Source organism: Oncorhynchus gorbuscha, linkage group LG10 (genome assembly GCF_021184085.1).
Source record: "Oncorhynchus gorbuscha isolate QuinsamMale2020 ecotype Even-year linkage group LG10, OgorEven_v1.0, whole genome shotgun sequence".
In the NCBI taxonomy this organism is placed as follows: Eukaryota; Metazoa; Chordata; class Actinopteri; order Salmoniformes; family Salmonidae; genus Oncorhynchus; species Oncorhynchus gorbuscha.
The window spans coordinates 73,273,599-73,295,776 of NC_060182.1; the positions used below are offsets into that span (position 1 = coordinate 73,273,599).

Sequence of the window (22,178 nt, forward strand, 5' to 3'; positions counted from 1 at the left end):
CAAGCAGAAGCGATCGCAGAGTTCGTCCCAATTCCGGTCTCAGGGCAAAACCATCGAGCTCACGCCCCTGCCCCTGCTCAAGGGTAAGGATCTAATATCAACTACCTCAACTCTACTACTTAGTCTCTACCCCTAACCCTCCTCTCAACCAAACATCACAACTGTAGTGCTAACCTGTGAGTGTTGTGTTGTGGTGGTGTGTTTTAGTAGTAAATGTCGATACCAGCATGGTGGGAAGCGAGCAGTCAGCCTAGTTCCTGCTCATCAGTTCTGCCAGGTCATTTCTTCATGAAAGCCTGGGCCAATCCCAGTGTGTGAGCGAGTTTTTGAGTCCCTCGTCTGGGTATGGGTATGGACTCTACAAGGTGTCAAAAGCGTTCCGCATGAATGCTGGCCCATGTTGACTCTGATGCTTCCCACATTTGTGTCAAGTTGGCTGGATGTCCTTTTAGTGGTGGACTATTCTTGATACACACGGCAAATTGTTGAGCATGAAAAACACAGCAGCGTTGCAGTTCTTGACACACTCAAACCGGTGTGCCTGGCACCTACAACCATACCTCGTTCAAATGCACTTCAATCTTTTGTCTTGTCCATTTACCCTTTAAATGGCACACACACACCTTTTCTCAAGGCTTAAATATCCATCTTTAACAGGTCTCGTTACATTCATCTACGCTGATTTGAAGTGGATTTAACAAGTGACGTCAAGGGATCATAGTTTTCACCTGGTCAGTGTGAGGAAGGAGCAGGGGTTCCTAATCGAGGTCGACCGATTATGATTTTTCAAAGTCGATACCGATTATTGGCGGACCAAAAAAAGCAGATTAATTAATACAATTTTTTATTTGATATGACAATTACAACAATACTGAATGAACACGTATTTTAACTTTTTTTTATTTATTTTTTAACCTTTATTTAACCAGGCAAGTCAGTTAAGAACACATTCTTATTTTCAATGACTGCCTGGGAACAGTGGGTTAACTGCCTGTTCAGGGGCAGAACGACAGATTTGTACCTTGTCAGCTCGGGGGGTTTGAACTCGCAACCTTCCGTTTACTAGTCCAACGCTCTAACCACTAGGCTACGCTGCCGCCCCAACTTAATATAATACATCAATAAAAATCAATTTGGCCTCAAATAAATAATGAAACATGTTCAATTTGGTTTAAATAATGCAAAAACCAAGTGTTGGAGAAGAAAGTAAAAGTGCAATATGTGCCATGTAAAAAATCTAACTTAAGTTCCTTGCTCAGAACATGAGACCATATGAAAGTTGGTGGTTCCTTTTAACATGAGACTTCAATATTCCAAGGTAAGAGGTTTTAGGTTGTAGTTAATATACTATTTATAGGACTATTTCTCTCTATAACATTTGTATTTCATATATACCTTTGACTATTGGATGTTCTTACAGGCACTTTAGTATTGCCAGTGTAACAGTATAGCTTCCGTCCCTCTCCTACCTGGGCTCGAACCAGGAACACATCGACAACAGCCACCCTCGAAGCATCGTTACCCATCGCTCCACAAAAGCCGTGGCCCTTGCAGAGCAAGGGGAATAACTACTCCCAAGTCTGAGCGAGTGACATTTGAAACGCTATTAGCGCACACCCCGCTAAGTAGCTAGCCATTTCACATCGATTACACCAGCCTAATCCCGGGAGTTGATAGGCTTGAAGTCATAAACAGCTCAATGCTTGAAGCATTGCGAAGAGCTGCGGGCTAAACGCACGAAAGTGCTGTTTGAATGAATGCTTACGAGCCTGCTGCTGCCTACCACCGCTCAGTCAGACTGCTCTATCAAATCATAGACTTAATTATAACATAACACACAGAAATACGAGACTTTGGTCATTAATATGGTCGAATCCGGAAACTATAATTTCTAAAACAAAATGTTTATTTCAGTGAAATACGGAACCGTTCGGTATTTTATCTAACGGGTGGCATCCATTAGTCTAAATATTCCTGTTCCATTGTACAACCTTCAATGTTATGTCATAATTGCATAAAATTCTGGCAAATTAGTTCGCAACGAGCCAGGCGGCCCAAACTGTTGCACATACCCTGACTCTGCGTGCAATGAAAGCAAGAGAAGTGACACAATTTCCCTAGTTTAATATTGCCTGCTAACCTGGATTTCCTTTCACTAAATATGCAGGTTTAAAAATATATACTTCTGTGTATTGATTTTAAGAAACACATTGGTGTTTATGGTTAGGGACAGTCGTGCAACGATTGTGCTTTTTTTGCAAATGCGCTTTCTTTAAATAATCCCCGAGTTGCATAGATTATATTTAACGCAGGACACGCTAGAAAACTACACATGGTTGATGATATTACTAGTTTAACTAGTGATTATGATTGATTTTTTTATTTATTTTTACAAGTTAAGTTTAATGCTAGCTAGCAACTTACATTTACATTTACATTTAAGTCATTTAGCAGACGCTCTTATCCAGAGCGACTTACAAATTTACCTTGGCTACTTACTGCATTTGCGTAATAGGCAGTCTCCTCGTGGAGTGCAATGTAATCAGGTGGTTAGAGCGGTGGACTAGTTAACTGTAAGGTTGCAAGATTGAATCCCTGAGCTGACAAGGTAAAAATCTGTCGTTCTGCCCCTGAACAAGGCAGTTAACCCACCGTTCCAATGCCGCCATTGAAAGTAAGAATGTGTTATTAACCTCTTGCTCCTACCTGGCACGCAGGCGTCCCATCTAGAGATCTGGAAATGCAAATGCGCTACGCTAAATGTTAATAGTATTAGTTAAAACTCAAACGTTCATTAAAATACACATGCAGGGTATTGAATTAAAGCTACACTCGTTGTGAATCCAGGCAACCGGTCAGATTTTTAAAATGCTTTTCGGCGAAAGCATGAGAAGCTATTATCTGATAGCATGTAACACCCCAAAAGACCCGCAGGGGACGTAAACAAAATAATTAGCATAGTCGGCGCTACACAAACCGCACAATAAAATATAAAACATTCATTACCTTTGACCATCTTCTTTGTTGGCACTCCTAGATGTCCCATAATCACTATTGGGTCTTTTTTTCGATTAAATCGGTCCATATATAGCCTAGATATCGATCTATGAAGACTGTGTGATAAACGAAAAAAATAGCGTCTTATAACGTAACGTCATTTTTTAAAATAAAAAAAGTCGACGATAAACTTTCACAAAACACTTAAATACTTTTGTAATGCAACTTTAGGTATTAGTAAACGTTAATAAGCGATCAAATTAATCACAAGACGAAGTATATTCTATAGCTGTCCGTCTGGAAATACTGCCTGGGTAAATCTCAACCAAAATATCCGGTCGGAGACCTGAAGAAAAAGCCTATCTCTTGTTCGTTTGACCAAGAAACAAAGACTAGGCAAATGACAAGACTGTTGACATCATGTGGAAGCTGTAGGTACTGCAACCTCAGCCCCATTTAATGTCGATCGCCTATAACAATGGGTTGAAGTGGCGGATGGATATATTTTTCCATTTTCCGTGATCAGATTTTCCTGCACTTTTCGATGAAACGCACGTTCTGTTATAGTCACAGCCGTGATTTAACCAGTTTTATAAACGTCTGAGTGTTTTCTATCCACACATACTAATCATATGCATATACTATATTCCTGGCCTGAGTAGCAGGGCGCTGAAATGTTGCGCAATTTTTAACAGAATGTTCGAAAAAGTAGGGGGTAGGAGTAACAGGTTAACTGACTTGCAAGTTAAAGAAGGGTGTAAAAGAAAAATCGGCCAAATACTGATTTTCCGATTATGAAAACTTGAAATTGGCCCTAATTAATCTGCCATTCCGATTAATCGGTTGACCTCTAGTTCCTAATGATTTGTTCTCTTAGTGTATACCCTCTATGTCCTTATATTAACACCTGCATGATAGAAGGTGCAAATATATTGGCCATAATTCAAAATGATTAAACGGAAAGATTGTCATCTTTGCGTGAGTGCCTTTTTAGCCTCTTATGGGTCTGGGAGACGCTAGCGTCTCAACTGGCCAATTGCCAGGGGAAATGCAGAGCGCCAGATTCAAATAAAATGCTATAAAATTCAAACTTTCATTAAATCACACGCGTAAGATACTCAATTAAAGCTACACTCGTTGTGAATCCAGCCAACATGTCAGATTTTAAAAATGCTTTTCGGCGAAAGCATAAGAAGCTATTATCTGATAGCCTGCACCAGCAGTAAACAAAGGAGCTAGCGTAGCAGGCGCTACACAAAACGCTGAAATAAAATATGCATTACCTTTGACGAGCTTCTTTTGTTGGCACTCCAATATGTCCCATAAACATCACAATTGGTCCTTTTGTACGATTTTAATTCCGTCCATATATATCGAAAATGTCCATTTTATAAAGCGTGTTTGATCCAGAAAAAAACGGCTTACAAAAACAGTCACTACAAAATATTTCAAAAGTTGCCTATAAACTTTGCAACAATATTTCAAACTACTTTTGTAATACAATGTTAGGTATTTTTAAACGTTAATAATCAATCAAATTGTAGACGGGGCAATCTGTATTCAATACAGGAACGAAACCAAACCAGCACTGCTGTTCACGTCTTGCGCCGCAACTCACAAATGTGTCCCCAGTTCCGAGTTGGCCTACTTCTTCATAGAACAAAGGAATAACCTCAAGCATATTCCAAAGACTGGCGACATCGTGTGGAAGAGGTAGGAACTGAAAATGGGTTCCTATTAAATATCCAATGGCAAAGACAATATAGTGAACAGAGAGGGGGGGGGAATCTGAACAGTTAGTCCTCTGGGTTTTGCCTACTACATAGGTTCTGTTATACACAGACCTGATTCAAACAGTTTTAGAAACTTCAGAGTGTTTTCTATCCAGATCTATGAATAATATGCATATCTTATATTCTTGGCATGAGTAGCAGGAAGTTGAAATTGGGCACGCTATTTATCCAAAAGTGAAAATTCTGCCAAAGTTAAATAAATATATCCGATTCCATTTTAGTGACAGCTTTTTACCTCTAATCTCCTCCATTTCTATAACTCCTCAAAGGAGCACACCAAGTAGATGTAGATCTAGGAGTCCAGTGGTTTATTAACTTCCAGCAAGTTGTCTCAAATAATACTCTTTTAGGGCAAGTTAAAGGGACCAGTGAAATGCAGCAGCAGAGTTTAAATGCATTGAAATGGTGTGTGTGTGTTGTGGTCTGTTAGCTGAGCTGCAGGGCCTGGGTTAATCTATCCAACTAGGTTGTGGAGACTGGCAATGCCTTGTCCCTCCACGCTGCTCCGCCACATGCCCTCTTTAATCATCCACTGACTGACCTTTGACCCATAGGGGCAGAGTGCTTTACTTTGTACTCTGGAGAGTGGTGAGACTGGGAAGGAGGCCTATCAGACTTCACCTGCTAGTCACAGCCAGGGAAATTATATGGTTTTCCTGGAACTTTATCAGAACCTCTTAATGTTTCAGTTCTTTTGAGTTTTCTTGAAAGTGGAAAGGAGACAGATTTTCACTCCGCATCAACAATGATACACATTTTTATTTGCTAGGCTGCAGAGCCCATGTCCTCAACAAGAGCACCTTTTTATTCCTAGATGTTTTGTTCCCGTTATGGATGCCTCCGTCAGTGTGCAAGTCAGGAGTTTTGTTGTGGTAGTTCTTTAAGAGCCACTACACAGAGAGTTAGAGGGATGGTGATGGTGATAGAGAAAGAAGTAGTATGAGCCTAACATGGTGCCTGGAGAAAGGATTAGTGTGTCCTAATGCTCCATGGCAGAGGGAGGAAGAGGAGTTTCCAACACTTGGCCAGGTCAGGGCAAACCCTTTTCCCTCATTCCACATTTCCTAGATGAAGTTGAGAATCCCTCTTTCCTCTTTTTACTGAAGTCTTGGTGGAGTGATGCCAATGTTAAAGGTTAAAAGCAGTCAAACTTGATTTTCCTGAGTTTTAAATATATTTCCACACTGAGGTTGGGAAAATAATGATTAATGCCCTTTTTAGTGTAAGAGCTGTTTGAAAAGACCACCTGAAATGACAGCTTGTTTTGGTGGGATAGGTGACTTGCCTTGGTTAATAGACCAATAAGTTCCAAACCGCTGTGCCAATTTTTGTTTTCCCCTCCCCACTCAGACCACTGACATGTCCTAGCTTAATTCTTGCTTCAGAAATTGCTCTTTGCTAAGAAGCTAATTGTTTCTTTTTGACCATTTTTAATTGAAAACAATCCCAGTAAGGTACGTATGTTACCCAGAAATGATTTTATATTGAGATAAAAGACTGCATTGCACCTTTTTTATATATATATTTTTTTTAAGGAAGAGAGCTGGGGAGATGCCTGTTTTTAGGACCACGTCTTTGTGTAATACGTATGCTGGATCGCTGTCTCTGACCTCGTGAGCAGAATTTAAAAAAGACGTGAGCAGAAATAGAATGAAGACTGGAACATGGTGTGGGGTGGGTGTAAAGTACCGGCCGTAGAGCCCCCCACTGCTGTTTCCTGGGCGCTGCCCCATGCCCCCTCCACACCCTCCCCTCAGGGGTAACCTGATCCACGAGGTGTTTCTTTAGACTTCCAGACCGACTCGCTCCAAACAAGCAGCACGAGAGCGTGGGCCCACTACAACAACAAACTGATTTTTACACAATCATGTTTTTATATGTTTTGTGAAAGATTTTTGGCTGATGGATTCTCCAGCGGTACGGAAACCTGCTTGAGTGAGTGTCCGTGGTGCTGCTGGGGGTAAGAGTGCCTTAGTTGGCCTGCTAGGTGCCCTCTACGACTTGGCCAGCAGGGCTGGTCTGTCTGTGGGGCTGAGTGGAGAGAATGGAGTGGAAATGGCAGAGGGACATGGTATACTAGGCTATAGTAGAGATGGACAATGGAAAGAATGAAAGAGGGTTTGACTGAGCTTTTAAGTGGGATGTAGGAGAAAGGTGGATCTACCTGTACAGCAAGCATCTCGAAGGAGTGCTGGTGTAGAGGTGAGTCGTACTGTGGATGGGCAGTAGCTTCTCTGTTTGCCACACAGCAACCTTCCTCTCCTGTTGGCTGTCTGTCTGCCAGAGGATGTTGTGGTAGCCAGGCAGGTGTTGCTGCAGGCAAGGCTGCTGCTTGCAGGTGTTTTCAGAGTTGTGCTTGTTAAGGGCATAGTGTGGTGCCTATGGCTCGTGGAATGATTGCTATGTGATTTTCCCAGATCTCGCTGCCCCTCAGCTGTTGCTGTGTATAAAGAGAACCTTTGTGGGGACAGCCCTAGATTAGAGTGCCTTTTTGAAAGGAGAGGAAACATATTTATCACATACACTGGATAGTTGTAGTAGGACTGGACTATATGTCCAAAATATCATATCACCCTAGGGTGGCAACACATACATTCTAAGTGATTTCAATGGGTCTTTCTCCATTCTGATTGATTTATTCTGTTTAATTAATCTTAAACTAAAAATAAATGATCAATTTCTCAACTTCCTGTATTAATTTGAGGTTATTTCCACATTGCCACTTAGAGCTGCACAATATAAGCAAACAATCTAGGCCTTATTTTTAACCAAATGTTGCAATTACTATTTGACTCACGATTTAGAGAAAATACTTGTGTGAACTGTTGTAATCATGGAAATGGAATGATTGTTCAAATTCTACAGTTAGAATATAATTGTGTGTGCTATAAATATAGTGTTTGACGTGACAACGAATGAAAAATGCCAGGAAGAGTTATTGTGGAGGTGAAAGAAACACACACCTGTTCAGGCGAGATGCTGGCTAGTGGAGTGGAACACTTGGAAAAAGAAAAGGAGTGCTGCACACTATAGGAGCTCAGATGCAATAATTTCATAACCAATGTTTTGAAAGACAAGCTGTCATCAGGGTATAATGACAAACACTGCGGGTCACTAGTTTATATAGTTTCAAAGGACACACATAGGTGTCTGTAATCATGCCTGGTTGTGGCTTGATAGCAATGGTTATTTACAGATATAAACTGAACATATAAAACACATGAATGGGTAGCATACAATCATAGATACAATTTGGCTACATAAGCTTGCAAACATTTACAATGTATAGCAGTCACATTCGCAAGAATGGCTTTGTATCAAAGTCGACGTTGAGACCGAAGGGAGCAAAGCTCTTTAAATTAAATATCCAGGCAGCCTCTCGTTTAAAAAATGAATTGTCATGGTCACCTGCTCTCCTAGGGAGGGTGACGTGTTCAATGCCGATACAACGTAAGGACGAAGTCGTGGTTCGCTTCCAAAAAGTGGGCAGCAACTGGGTACATAGAGTTTTTGCACCTAATGGTACAACGATGCTACGAGAGGAGGAAAAGCTATTGTGACAGGGTACGAACAAATGTTGTTTCCTAGGGGACCCTATAATCTTTGGCGAGATTGAATGTTTTCTCTTAGCTACTTCATGTAGCTAACACATTCACGCTTAACGTATTCTTTGATTTAGAAGATACTATTGCACAAACATACTGATTTAGCTCTACACCATCACTGGTATCTACACCAGGCAGTGTATATATAGCTAGTTACGTTTGCTCTGACTCAGTACATTTATTAGCTAGCTAGCCAGCTAACTAGCGATTAGCATTAGCGGCCAAACCAATTTAGGCCCAACTTGCTAAGAAAAGACAAACTAGCCATTTGCAGATGTAAGAAACACAAACTAATAGTGTAATTATAGAACGCCAGTGGATTTATATTAAGAAGAAAAGTGAAAACAGCGTTGTTGTCATTAACGTTGTTGCACGTGCTGCATTGACCGTGCAAACTTGTGTGACGGAGCGGGTCTACTGTAGATCTGTGTTGAGAATGGAGAGAGAGAGCGGAGAGGGATGACTAAAGTAATCTATAAAAATGGACGTTACACACGGCGTATCACATTTAACAAACCAAACATTCAAATACCTTTTATAGAAGGTAACGTAAAAACCCAAACCAGTTTTTACGCATCAGGCGCATCAATACTCGTGTATCGTAAAATACAGTATACCGCCCAGCCCTAAGGTGCAGTGAAATGTTCTCTACTAAGAGGTGATGTGATTTTTATTAGTGATAACAAATGAACAGTTGCTTTACAATGCCTAAGATGCTTTCAGTGGCCTAAGTTAACAAATGTCATTGACTGGTCATATAGTGTTACCATAGTGGGGATCCAAGTTTGCATAGGATGATTACATCAGTCAATGATTAACAGTTCATAATGATACTTCAGGGAAGCTTCCATATGAGGACACATAAATGGGCAAATAGCTGAAAATATTACAAATATTTAGGCTTGTATCAACATTTACTCTAGTCATTCATTTGTATAGTGGTTGACTGAATTATAAAAAAAAAAAATCCGATCTGCTTTGGTATTTTATTATATAGAAAGGTCAATGTAGAGAGGAGAATGATACGAAGAGGGGCACACAAAGGGCTCAGGTGAGAATTGTAATCCTGTTGCAAAGGGGGATGTGTGGTTCAGTTGGGTGTTTGAACTAGGCCAGAGGTTCTTAAACCTTTCCAGCCTGCGACCCAAATGAGAAATTGTGTTTTACTGGGCACCAAGCTTATAAAAACATAAATATCTGTACATTTCATTGCCCTTATGCCTGAAACTAATGTAATGTAGACAAATAACAATGAAATACCCATATAAATAGCATTTCATGTAAATGTTTCCCCATTTTTAAAAACACATCTTTCTAGGTTGGAACTGTTGCTGTTAAAATACAAAAAAATCATTATTTTCATTCTGAACTTAAATAAACTGATCACGTCACACAGATGTAGACCAGAAAACACACACACTCCTAATGAGAGGTGTGTGTGTGTGTGTGGCTGGTTGAAGTTTTCAACAAGTCTATTCTGGGCTCAGTTTTTGACAGTGCAACCCTGAGGTCATGCTTAGCATTCAATCTGTTTCTGTACTTGTTTTTTAAAAGTATGCCCGTGTTGAGAGCCCTGACTCGCATAGTTATGTGGTGCCAAACAGGACCAGAACATCTACTGCTTTCTGTTAGGCAGGAGACCGCTTCCTGCTGTAGATAAGCAATCCAGAACGGTGAGTGTGTGCCGCAAAATAGCATCTTGCTTCAATGCGTTCATTCCAGTTCAGAATTAAATTATTTAGTTGTATTTTAACAGCAACAGTTCCAACCTAGACTTGTTTTCATCAATCATTTCTAGAGTAAGATGTATAATAGGCCTGATCATTTTTTGTATGTGGCCCATTTCAGGAAACTAGGCGTATGTCGCGGGTCACTACTTCACAGGAGAACCGTTTGAACGGAAACTATATAAAAATGCCTTCTGGAACATGTGAACTTTCATGTATCTTAATAACAAACTTGTATGCTGTCTGTAAATGTGATTACAAAAGCCAGTGAGAATGCAGAGCGCCAAATTCAAACAGTCCATATATAGCCTAGATATCGATCTATGAAGACTGTGTGATAAACAAAAAAAATAGCGTTTCATAACGTAACGTCATTTTTTTAATTAAAAAAGTTGACGATAAACTTTCACAAAACACTTCGAAATACTTTTGTAATGCAACTTTAGGTATTAGTACACGTTAATAAGCGATTAAAATTCATCAGGAGGCGATGTAAATTCTATAGGTGTCCGTCTGGAAAAAATGTCAGGAGAAATCTCAACCAAAACATCCGGTCAGAGACCGGAGGGAATCGGTTCCCTTGATTCGGTTTGACCAAGAATCAAAGCCGACGCAAATGACAAGACTCTAGACATCGTGTGGAAGCTGTAGGTACTGCAACCTCGGCCTCATTTAATTCGGTTCACCTTTAACAGTTCCTGGACGTGGTGCATGGATATTTATTTCCATTTTAAGTGATCAGATTTTCCTGCACTTTTCGATGAAACGCACGTTCTGTTATAGTCACAGCAGTGATTTAACCAGTTTTATAAACGTCTGAGTGTTTTCTATCCACACATACTAATCATATGCATATACTATATTCCTGGCATGAGCAGCAGGGTGCTGAAATGTTGCGCGATTTTTAACAGAATATTCGAAAAAGTAGGTGGTAGGAGTAACAGGTTAACCACTGCGCCACCCGGGAGGCAAGAGAAGCACATTTCAACCCTGCATGTGCGACACCAAACTCAGAAATAAAAATATAATTCATGCCTTTGACGAGCTTCTTCTGTTGGCACTCCAATATGTCCCATAAACATCATAAATGGTCCTTTTTGTTCAATTAACTCCGTCAATATATATACATTTTATCCAGAAAACACCGGTTCCAACTTGCGCAATGTGACTACAAAATATCTCAAAAGTTACCTGTAAACTTTGCCAAAACATTTCAAACTACCTTTGTAATACAACTTTAGGTATTTTTTTTAACTTATTGACACACCCATCCCGTTAGCGGGATCATTTTCATCAACATCTGCTGAATTGCAGCACGCCAAATTCAAATTAAATTACTAAAAATATTTAATTTTCATGAAATCACAAGTGCAATATAGTAAAACACAGCTTAGCTGGTTGATAATCCACCTGGCGTGTCAGATTTCAATACAGCTTTTTGACGAAAGCATAACAAGCGTTTATGTAAGAACATCTCTCTCAGTAGACACAACATTACAAACACTAGCAGCCAAGTAGATTGGTCACGAAAGTCAGAAAAGCAATAAATGAAATCGCTTACCTTTGATCTTTGGATGTTTGCACTCACAGGACTCCGTTACAAAATAAATGTTCCTTTTGTTCCATAAAGATTATTTTTATATCCAAAATACCTCCATTCGTTTGGCGCGTTATGTTAAGAAATCCACAGGCTCGAGCGGTCACGACATCACAGATGAAAATTCCAAATAGTTTCCGTAATGTGCACAGAAACATGTCAAACGTTTTTTATAATAAATCCTCAGGTTGTTTTTAAAATATATAATCGATAATATATCAACCGGGACTGTAGCTTTTTCAATAGGAGCGGTAGAAACAATTGCTGCCCCACTCCACTCTGTTGCGCAAACAAAATTCTGAACACCCAGCTATCCAGTGACGCGATGTGATCTTTCTCGCTCATTTTTCAAAATAAAAGCCTGAAACTGTCTAAAGACTAACACCTTGAGGAAGCCATAGGAAAACAAATCTGGTTGATATCCCTTTAAATGGATGCAAGGCATCCAATGGAATAGAGAGCTTTCAGGAAAAACCGCACTTCCTTGTTGGATTTTCAACAGGTTTTCGCCTGCAATATCAGTTCTGTTATACTCACAGACAATATCTGACAGTTTTGGAAACTTTAGTGTTTTCTATCCTAATCAATTATATGCAATTATATGCATATTCTAGTTTCTTGGCCTGAGAAATAGGCAGTTTCAAATGGGTATATTTTTTAGCTAAAAACAAAAATCCTGCCCCCAACACTCAAGAAGTTAACGTAAATAATTGATAAAATTGAAGACGGGATGATCTGTGTTCAATACAGGAGGAAAACAAACTGTAGCTTGCTTTCTGGTCACGTGCCTCTATCAAACAGTACACTTCAAGTTACCCTCCTTCTGGATGGCCGTACTTCTTCATTACACAAAGGAAAAACCTCAACCAATTTCTAAAGACTTTTGACATTCAGTGGAAGCGGTAGGAACTGCAAGAGCGTCCCTTAGAAATCTGGATTCCCAATGAAAACCCATTAAAAAGAGTAACAAAAAACAAAAAAATCGAAATGGTTTGTCCTCGGGGTTTCGCCTGCAAAATAAGTTCTATACTCACAGACATGATTCAAACAGTTTTAGAAACTTCAGAGTGTTTTCTATCCAAATCTACTAATAATATGCATATCTTATCTTCTGGGGATGAGTAGCAGGCAGCTGAGTTTGGGCATGCATTTCATCCGGATGTGGAAATACTACCTCCCTGGCACCAAGAAGTTAAAAGACTCTACTATGCAAGTAACCATTTCGGGTGTGTTTCTATGTCTACTCTCGTCTGACTGTGCCAGAGCGCAGAATAACTGACGAATTTATGAACGCTCAACACCCATTGAACATGACCGGTGTCAGTAAACATTGGCAAAATAGAGTTATTAAATTATTGCCAGCAGCACAGTTGGTCACCATCGCTCTGGATTACATAACAACCTAACCAGCTCTGCTAGGGCGACTAAAATGGTCAGAGTGGGGTGTTCTCTAATTTCTGTTTGGAAGTACCTAATAAGCTAGCCAATGGATCAACCCTACACATCGGCTAGAGGGTCCAGTGTACGCTCTGATTTTACGAATGGACAACCTGATAGCACAGTTGCAGTCACGAACGCTCTGGATAATTTAGCAGCATAACCAGCTCTACTTTGGTTAGTAATGTACAGTGAGCTTTTCTCTCATTTGTTTCTGGAAGTATCTAGCAAGTTAGCTTGGGTGCTTGACTGCTGCTGTTAGTACAGAACACTCAACTCAATCCTTAAAGAGATGGGCGGGGCTAAAGCTTAAGAGGGTGTGAATGATGCTGAATGGGTGTAGATCAAGAAGCGCTCTCTAGTAGTAGTACCAAAACATTCATTTTATTAAACCTTTTATTTAACTAGGCAAGTCATTTCATATTTACAATGACGGCCTATGCCAGCCTAACCCGGACGACGCTGGGCCAATTATGCGTTGCCCTATGGGACTCCCAATCACGGCCAGTTGTGATACAGCCTGGAATCGAACCAGGGTCTGTAGTGACGCCTCTTGCACCGAGATGCAGTGCCTTAGACCGCTGCTCCACTCCACATAGGTTCTTCCTCAACTGTAGTGTATGTTAACATTTTCTAGCTCTGAGTCTCTACTTTTATCCAATGTAAAAAAAAAACTGTAAAAAATGTAAGACCATTTTGAGCTGGTCAGTCTCATGTACTGTTACTTAGGGTTGCACCATCAGTAGCTAGCTAGCTTTGGCTAACGTTAGCTAGCTACATGGGGATTTTTAAAAAGAGAAACTCTCATCTACTACTATGAGAGGGAGTACTCCCTCCTTGCTGCTTATCACCGGTTATAAGATGACAACGACAATACCTTCCTTGCTAGCTGACTTACTCTTCCACGGTCGAAGCACTGTTTCCTGAAGCATTCTGTCCTGTTCTGAAAGAACTCCCTGGGTTTACCGCCATGCTGTGGATGTTTGGTCAGGATGTTTTCATTTGTTAATTTTGAGAGACTCATTACTAAGCACTTCCCCGCACAAAACCCATTGTGGGTGCTCCTCATTATTTCTGTTTTAAGCCAAGAGAAACTTGTCTCTGTATTTGCGCTTCATCGAGATTGATCTGTCTGAACTTGTGGCCAGCTTGAATCCATTTGATGACCGTGATGGAGAGTGGGAATGACAAGTCAGTGGCTGACAACGCATCATCTGCAGCATGTAGATCGCAGAGTGATCTTCAAGATAACTGACGATTTTTAGAAGATCCAGTAAACCGCGAAGCACACAGGCATCTCCCACCCACTCGTGCAGCTGCCAAACTGAGCAGAGACACCGCTGCTAAGTAGAGAGCGCACTGAAGAATGCATTTGCACTTGGCCAAATCAATTCCGGTAATTAATGATACATTTACTGACACGCCGCAACCTATATTTTATGTACGACCGGTCTATACGAGACGAGCGCAATCCTCTCACTCAAACGCACCTCCCTAACCCTTACCTGGCTGGGTGTCTTATCTGCAGCTCAGAGACTATGGAGACTGTGTGTGGTTCTCCCTCTGTGTTGTGATGGTCTGCCTCTCTCTGTATACATACAGTACATATCGACCTTCAGTCTCTGGCAAGGTGTTGGCCTGGTCACCTGCTGGGCCCATCTGTTGGAGCCTCTCACTCTCTCTTGCAGCCGTAACTCAAGCCTGACCAGCCAGTCACACACACGGCCCGGGACTTTGTGTGTCTCTGTGTGCGTCATTGTAGTGTATCCTTCTCATTTAACTTTTAATTCCGTTTTCCATTGATGGTCTCCTGCCTTGCTTCACATGGCAGCCCTGACTGTAATGCCCTGTTGATTACTTGTGATTGGCCGACAACAATTTACATGCGCCACTCTGTATAGGCTATTCTGAACAGTGGCGACATGCTGTAAACTTTTTATCCATCGGTGTGGAAATCTTCTGAAGTCAGTGTTCCCAAACTGGAGATTTAAATGATGTAGGATCTTCCAATTCTGGTTTATCGACTCCACCACTCGCCATTGTACAGAACTATTTCCCGGCTGAGCTTCACAAAAGGATAGTTTTAAATACACCAGTTACGATGAGAATTATGATTACTACGTGCGCATAGGCTATAGTTGTTTTAACGAAATGGCCTAATGTTTTTTTTTTAGCTCAGATTTACTTGAGGCAATGGCATACAATGCAGTGTAGGCATTAGAGGTTGACCGGTTTATCGGAATGGCCGATTTTTAATTAGGGCCGATTTTTCAAGTTTTCATAACAATCTGTAATCTGCATTTTTGGACACCGACCATGGCCGATTACGTTGCACTCCATGAGGAGACTGCATGGTAGGCTGACTACCTGTTTTGCGAGTGCAGCAAGGAGCCAACTAGCATTAAACGTAATCTTATAAAAAATATCTTAACATAATCACTATTTAACTACACATGGTTGATATTACTAGCTTATCTAGCTTGTCCTGTGTTACATATAATCGATGCGGTGCCTGTTAATTTATCATTGAATCATAGCCTATTTCGCCAAACGGGTGATTTAACCAGCGCATTTGCGAAAAAAGCACTGCCGTTGCACCAATGTGTACCTAACCATAAACATCAATGCCTTTCTTAATAAAAAAACAAATATATATTTTTAAACTTGCATTTAGTTAATATTGCTTGCTAACATGAATTTCTTTTAACTAGGGAAATTGTGTCTAGGGAAATTGTCACTACCTTTGCGTTCTGTGCAACAAAGTCGGGGTATATGCAGCAGTTTGGGCCGCCTGGCTCGTTGCGAACTGTGACGACTATTTCTTCCTAACAAAGACAGCCAACTTCGCCAAACGGGTGATGATTTAACAAAAGCGCATTTGCGAAAAAAGCACAATCATTGCACGAATGTGCCTATCTATAAACATCAATGCCTTTCTTAAAATCAATACACAGAAGTATATTTTATTAAACCTGCATATTTAGTTAAATGAAATCCAGGTTAGCAGGCGATATTAAACTAGGAAAATTGTGTCCCTTCTCTTGTGTTCATTACACGCAGAGTTAGGGTATATGCAACAGTTTGGGCCGCCTAGCTCGTTGCGACCTAATTTGCGTCATTATGACATAACATTGAAGGTTGTGCAATGTAACATGAATATTTAGACTTATGGATGCCACCCGTTAGATAAAATATGGAACGGTTCTGTATTTCACTGAAAAAATACATGTTTTGTTTTCGAAATGATAGTTTACGGATTTGACCATATTAATGACCTAAGGCTCGTATTTCTGTGTGTTATGTTATAATTAAGTCTATGATTTTGATAGAGCAGTCTGACTGGTGGTAGGCAGCAGCAGGCTCGTAAGCATTCATTCAAACAGCACTTTTGTGCGTTTGCCAGCAGCTCTTCAAGCATTGAGCTGTTTATGACTTCAAGCCTATCAACTCCCGAGATTAGGCTGGTGTAATCGATGTGAAATGGCTAGCTAGTTAGCGGGGTGCTCGCTAATAATTCTACGTATGGGTGGTCCTTCTGTAGCTCAGTTGGTAGAGCATGGCGCTTGTAACGCCAGGGTAGTGGGTTCGATCCCCGGGACCACCCATACGTAGAATGTATGCACACATGACTGTAAGTCGCTTTGGATAAAAGCGTCTGCTAAAATGGCATATATTATATTATTATTATTAATAGCGTTTCAATCGGTGACGTCACTCGCTCTGAGACTTGGAGTAGTTATTCTCCTTGCACTGCAAGGGCCGCGGCTTTTGTGGAGCGATGGGGAACGATGCTTCGAGGGTGGCTGTTGTTTAGGTTGGCTGTTACCTGGTTCGAGCCCAGGTAGGTGTTGAGGAGAGGGACGAAAGCTATACTGTTACACTGGCAATACTAAAGTGCCTAAAACATCCAAATGTCAAAGGTATATGAAATGCAAATGGTATAGAGAGAAATATTCCTATGACCACAACCTAAAACTTCTTACCTGGGAATATTGAAGACTCATGTTAAAAGGAACCACCAGCTTTCATGTTCTTAGCAAGGAACACACATGGCACATATTGCACTTCTACTTCTCCAACACTTTGTTTTTGCATTATTTAAACCAAATTGAACTAAGTTAAAACAAGTGTTCATTCCATATTGTTGTAATTGTCATTATTACAAAAATAAATGCAGTTGTCCGATGTAATCGGTATTGGCTTTTTTTTGGTCCTCCAATAATCGGCATCGGCGTAGAAAAATCATAATCGGTCAACCTCTAGTAGGCATAGCCTATAGGCTTAGTGTTTTTATCTTTTACATTTTTTAAACGTATTCATTCGGGTTCACAGTGCGGACCGAACCGAGGTCCCCGTACCAAACAGTTCAGTATGAGTACCTGTACTTTTACTTAGCAATGTTGCTTCTACGTTTTGCTTCTTGCTTTTCCCAGCCTGCAGGTCTCTCTGTTTAACCCATCTTTTTTAGTCCGGTTAAATGGCAGACAGCGGGCTGAGTTGGAGTTATATCACCATGCAGTGGAGTTGCATCTTAGTGAGTCCATGTCTCTGAGACAACTTCTAGTACATGATGTCCCAGAGGCTCCAGTCTCATCAGTAGATGTGTCCTATGAAAGGACCCTGTTTGTGGCGATGATGAGTGAGCTCTCTGTATAGGCTTGCACTCTGCTCAATAGCTTTAAGTGACTATCACATTAACTTTGAACATTTCCTGTGGTGAACTGTTAAACTACTCTCGTTCTCCATCTTTGAGAAGCTCAGATTTCTCCACATTAATATAACACCAGTGTCTTCATTTAGTCTGCAACGGGAGCTAAGATGATGCTCCCATCCCTGTGCTGGGGCTTGTCAGATTTCTAGAGTTCACTGCACTGGATTGAGCTCAACTCCCTGTGCTGACCTAGTCGGGGCTGGGCTATGGGCAGGGTGCTGTGGATTGCTGTGCTCTGCTGGTATGGGCTTGACATCTGAAAAATGTCAATGTCATTTTAAATGAAAGTTTCACCGTATTTGTGTAAGTGCTGAGCAATGTTCTATAGATTCGGTTTTCAATGTGTATCGAAACCATTTGCTGTTCAAGCACAGTTGGACTACTTTTGCATCGTCATACCAGCTGTATTTCTGGTTGCTTAAATAGCTACAATACACATCAAAACAATTAAGGACCCCAGGAATCGATAGAACTTCACTCAGAGATGCACAAATGGGATACAACAGAAATGGGTTAAATGTTTACATGGAGCTGACCTTTCCTATGTAGTTTATTGGGGAAAATTGGGATTTAAACATGCTGAATGCTTTATCTTCAGTGGTGTGAATCAGGGCCCAGCCCAGGGTTGTGTTAGGATAGTCTGGCAGGGATGGGTTAGACTTGGACTCCCACCTATTTTCCACTACTAAATATATACTTTGTTACACATTGGACTTCTGGATTGTACTGTGTTGGGCTGTGTCCTGGGCAGAGAAACATACTCAGTATTGTAATAACCTGAGATGGTAGAGCTGGTATCTGAATGGTGCTGCTTGCCAAGTCTGGGTGTTCCATGCCGTTCTAGGCGTTCCATGCCGTTCTAGGCTGTGCTCCCTGTCATGTGTGGCACTGTTGTGGTCAGCTGAGCGGTGTTCCCACTGCTGGGTGGACAATGTGTGCTGTGTTGTGGGCAGGGCTGTCATGTGTAGGTTTGTTCATTGTGGTTTGGTGTACTACGTCAGAGGGGTATCCTACGAAGCATGCTAGCTCTACTCAGGCTAGTCCAACTCTGAACTCTTCATTGAGGCAATGTTGAAGCATCAATCTCATGGGCGAGTGCCACATTTTCATTTGTGCTGAACACTTCTTTCATTGAGAGAGCTTCAAATTCATCGGGCTGTGGTGTGAATTAGGCATTTAGAAGTACCGTCTTTTATTAAATTATCGTTAATGCGATCTTTGGTGTGCTTATCAGTGCAAACACAACCCACTTTTCTCCACTCCTATCGCTCCTTCTATTTGTGGAATAGCTTGTTGAGTTGTGGCTGTCGACATAATCCATAGATATAGATGGGTTTTGTGACCTAACCCTGATAATTTGCCTGTTAAACTCGTATGCTCGCAATGGCTGCCAGTCTTTACTTGAATGGGAACTACCATCTATGGATTGTCTACAGTTTGGAAAAATAAATGCTGTCATTACTAAATGTCAAGTGAACTGTTTTTTAATATTTATAGAAAAATCATTTAAATTAAATATTTAATCAGTTGTCTTCCTAAAATGAAGGGAAATGGTATACCTAATCAGTTGTACAACTGAATGCATTTAACATATCCCCTAAGGACAATGACACAATCTTTGCGAGAGGGAGGGTATCTAATTTCATTGATCCTCAACTCTCACTTCATTCAAGCTAAATTGAGTTAGCCTGCCCTGGAGCAAGTTAGTTCTGAAGGATTTGTTGCCATAGAAATATATAACTGACTTTCGTTTGACTGGTTGTCCTGATTGGTTTTCGCTAGGTATAATAGGACCAAACACTGCATTCCACAGTAAGAACCTCATACCAACGGTTAAGCGTGGTGGTAGTGGGATGGTTTGGGTATGCTTCGCTGCCTCAGGATCTGGACGACTTGCCGTAATAAAAGGAATCATGAATTCTGCTCTGTATCAGAATTCTACAGGAGAATGTCAGGCCATCCATCTGTATGCCGAAGCGCAGCTGGGTCATGCAGTAAGTCAATGATCCAAAACACAATCAAATAATGAAAATGTTTAAAAAGCAATACATTTGAAGGTTTTGAATGGCCTAGTCAAAGTTCAGACCTAATCCCAATTGAGATGTGGGATGATTTGAAACGAGCAGGTCATGCTTGATAATCCACAAATGTTGCTGACTTAAAGCAGCTCTACGTGCAAGTTTGGGCCAAAATTCCTCCAAAGCAATGTGAGAGACTGATCAACAACTACAGGAAGCATTTGGTTGCAGTTAAGGTAGCACAACCAGTTATTGAGTGTAAGAGGGCAATTACTTTTTCACGTGAGATTTGGGTGTTGCATAACTGTTAATAAAATGGATACTTATTTATTTAATTGTTATTTGTATACTCCGGTTCCCCTTTTATCTAATATTAGGTTTTGGTTTAAGATCTGATACCATTCAGTTCCAAAAATAGAGAGAATCAGAAAGGGGGGAAAATACTTTTTCACGGCACTGTAAAATCTCAATTTAATCCAATTTTAAATTAAGGCTATAACACAATTTGGATTCCCCCCCCCCCCCCCCCCCCCTCCCAAATTATTATTTTAGACAATTTAAAATGGATTACGTTTAGATTTTTGTCACTGACCTACACACAGTATCGCATAATGTAAATTGAATTGTGTTTTTAGAATTTTTTTACAAATGAATTGAAAATGAAAAGTCAGGAGTCAAGTATTCAACAGAGTGAAAAGGAAGCCTGTACAGAATACAAATATTCCAAAACATGCATCTTGTTTGCAACAATTCACTAAAGTAATACTGCATAAAATGTGGTAAAGCAATACATTTCTTTGTCCTGAATACAAAGTGTTATGTTTTGGCCAAATACAACACCATTACGGAGTTCTACACCTCTATATTTTCAAGCATAGTGGTGGCTGCATCATGTCATGGGTATGCTTGTAATCTTTAAGGATTGGATTTTTTTTTTCGGGATAAAAAAAACAATGGAGCTAAGCGCAGGCAAAATCCTAGACGTAAACCTGGTTGTCTGCTTTCCACCAGACACTGGGAGATTAATTCATCTTTCAGCCAGACAATAACCTAAAACCAGGCCAAATGCAGTTGCTTACCAAGAAGACAGTGAATGTTCCTAGGTGGCAGAGTTAATTTTGACTTAAATCCACCCAAAAATCTAGAACAAGACCTGAAATGGTTGTCAAGCATCGATCAACAACCTATTTGACAGCGCTTGAAGAATTTTGAAAAGGATAAGGGAAAATGTTGCATGATCCAGGTGTGGAAAGCTCTTGGTAAGTCTCTAATCAATACTCTCAGCTGTAATCGCTGCCAAAGGTGCTTCTATAGAGTATTGATTCAGGGGTGTGAATACTTGTGTAAATTAGATTTCTGTATTTCATTTCCAATAAATGTGCAAAAATATCTTAAAGCATGTTTTCACTTTGTAGATGGGTAGAACAAATCTATTTAATCAATTTTGAATTCAGGCTAACACAATGTGGAATAAGTCAAAGGGGTATACTTTGAAGTCACTGTATGATTGTGTGTGTGTGTTGTTGTGTGTTGTGGCAGACCAGGGGGTTTGGTCAAGACGTTTACACAGATCAGACACGGACAGAGTAGGATTAGCTCTGTTTCAAGGGTGTTTATTAAATAATAAATCAAAAGAAAAGGATAGGTCTCCCCCATGAGACCCTCTCCGGGATACAGTCTTCTGGGCTCTGGGTCTTGCTGTATCCTGTCAGGCACAAAAACGGAACTCCCTCCTGTTAGCTCGGGCACCGTCTCCAACTATACGGAAGTCACCTTTCTTCCCCCAGTCCTTACCCTTCTGGCAGCTTTATGGGACTCGTACAGCTGGTGAGCAATCAGCCCTTGATTACCCACCAACCACGATCAGCCCCAATTAGTCCTGGCCGGAGAGCCCGTCAAGACCTGGCACGTCCAACAGAGGGAGCCATTGCCTCGTGATGTTCTCGACCAGTCGGGGAGGGGGCTGTCGTCGGTGCGACGTGTCTTCCTTCTCGACAGGTAATCCGCGTTTCCATGCTTCGCCCCTGACCTGTGCACAACAGAAAAAGAGAAGCGTTGAAGGGACAAGAAGGGACGTTCCCCCGTCCGATCAAATACCCCAGGTACTCTACCTCCTTGAACCCCAGTTTTGCATTTCTTGGGGTTCGCTGCCAACCCGGCTTGCCTGAGCTCGTCCAACACCACCTGGAGGTGCGTCAGGTGCTCTTCCCAACCTTGGCTGTGGATGATGATGATATCCAAGTAGGCCGCTGCGTACTACTTGTGGGGTCGAAGTACTTTGTCCATCAGGCGC

General features: G+C 41.0%; 1 protein-coding gene across 6 annotated transcripts in view; it reads left to right on the top strand.

The window, feature by feature from the left end:
• LOC124046529 (serine/threonine-protein phosphatase 2A 56 kDa regulatory subunit epsilon isoform-like) overlaps positions 1-22,178 on the top strand; it is a 72,217-nt gene that overhangs the window by 14,312 nt on the left and 35,727 nt on the right. For 4 of the 6 annotated variants that reach the window (XM_046366986.1, XM_046366984.1, XM_046366982.1 and 1 more), the window contains exon 2: positions 1-83. This exon is cut by the window's left edge and continues 81 nt beyond it. In XM_046366986.1, the coding sequence (XP_046222942.1) occupies positions 1-83 (83 nt within the window). Of the gene's footprint in view, positions 84-6,600; positions 6,751-22,178 lie in introns of those variants that run through there. The other 2 variants (XM_046366987.1, XM_046366988.1) reach the window with 2 other exon arrangements.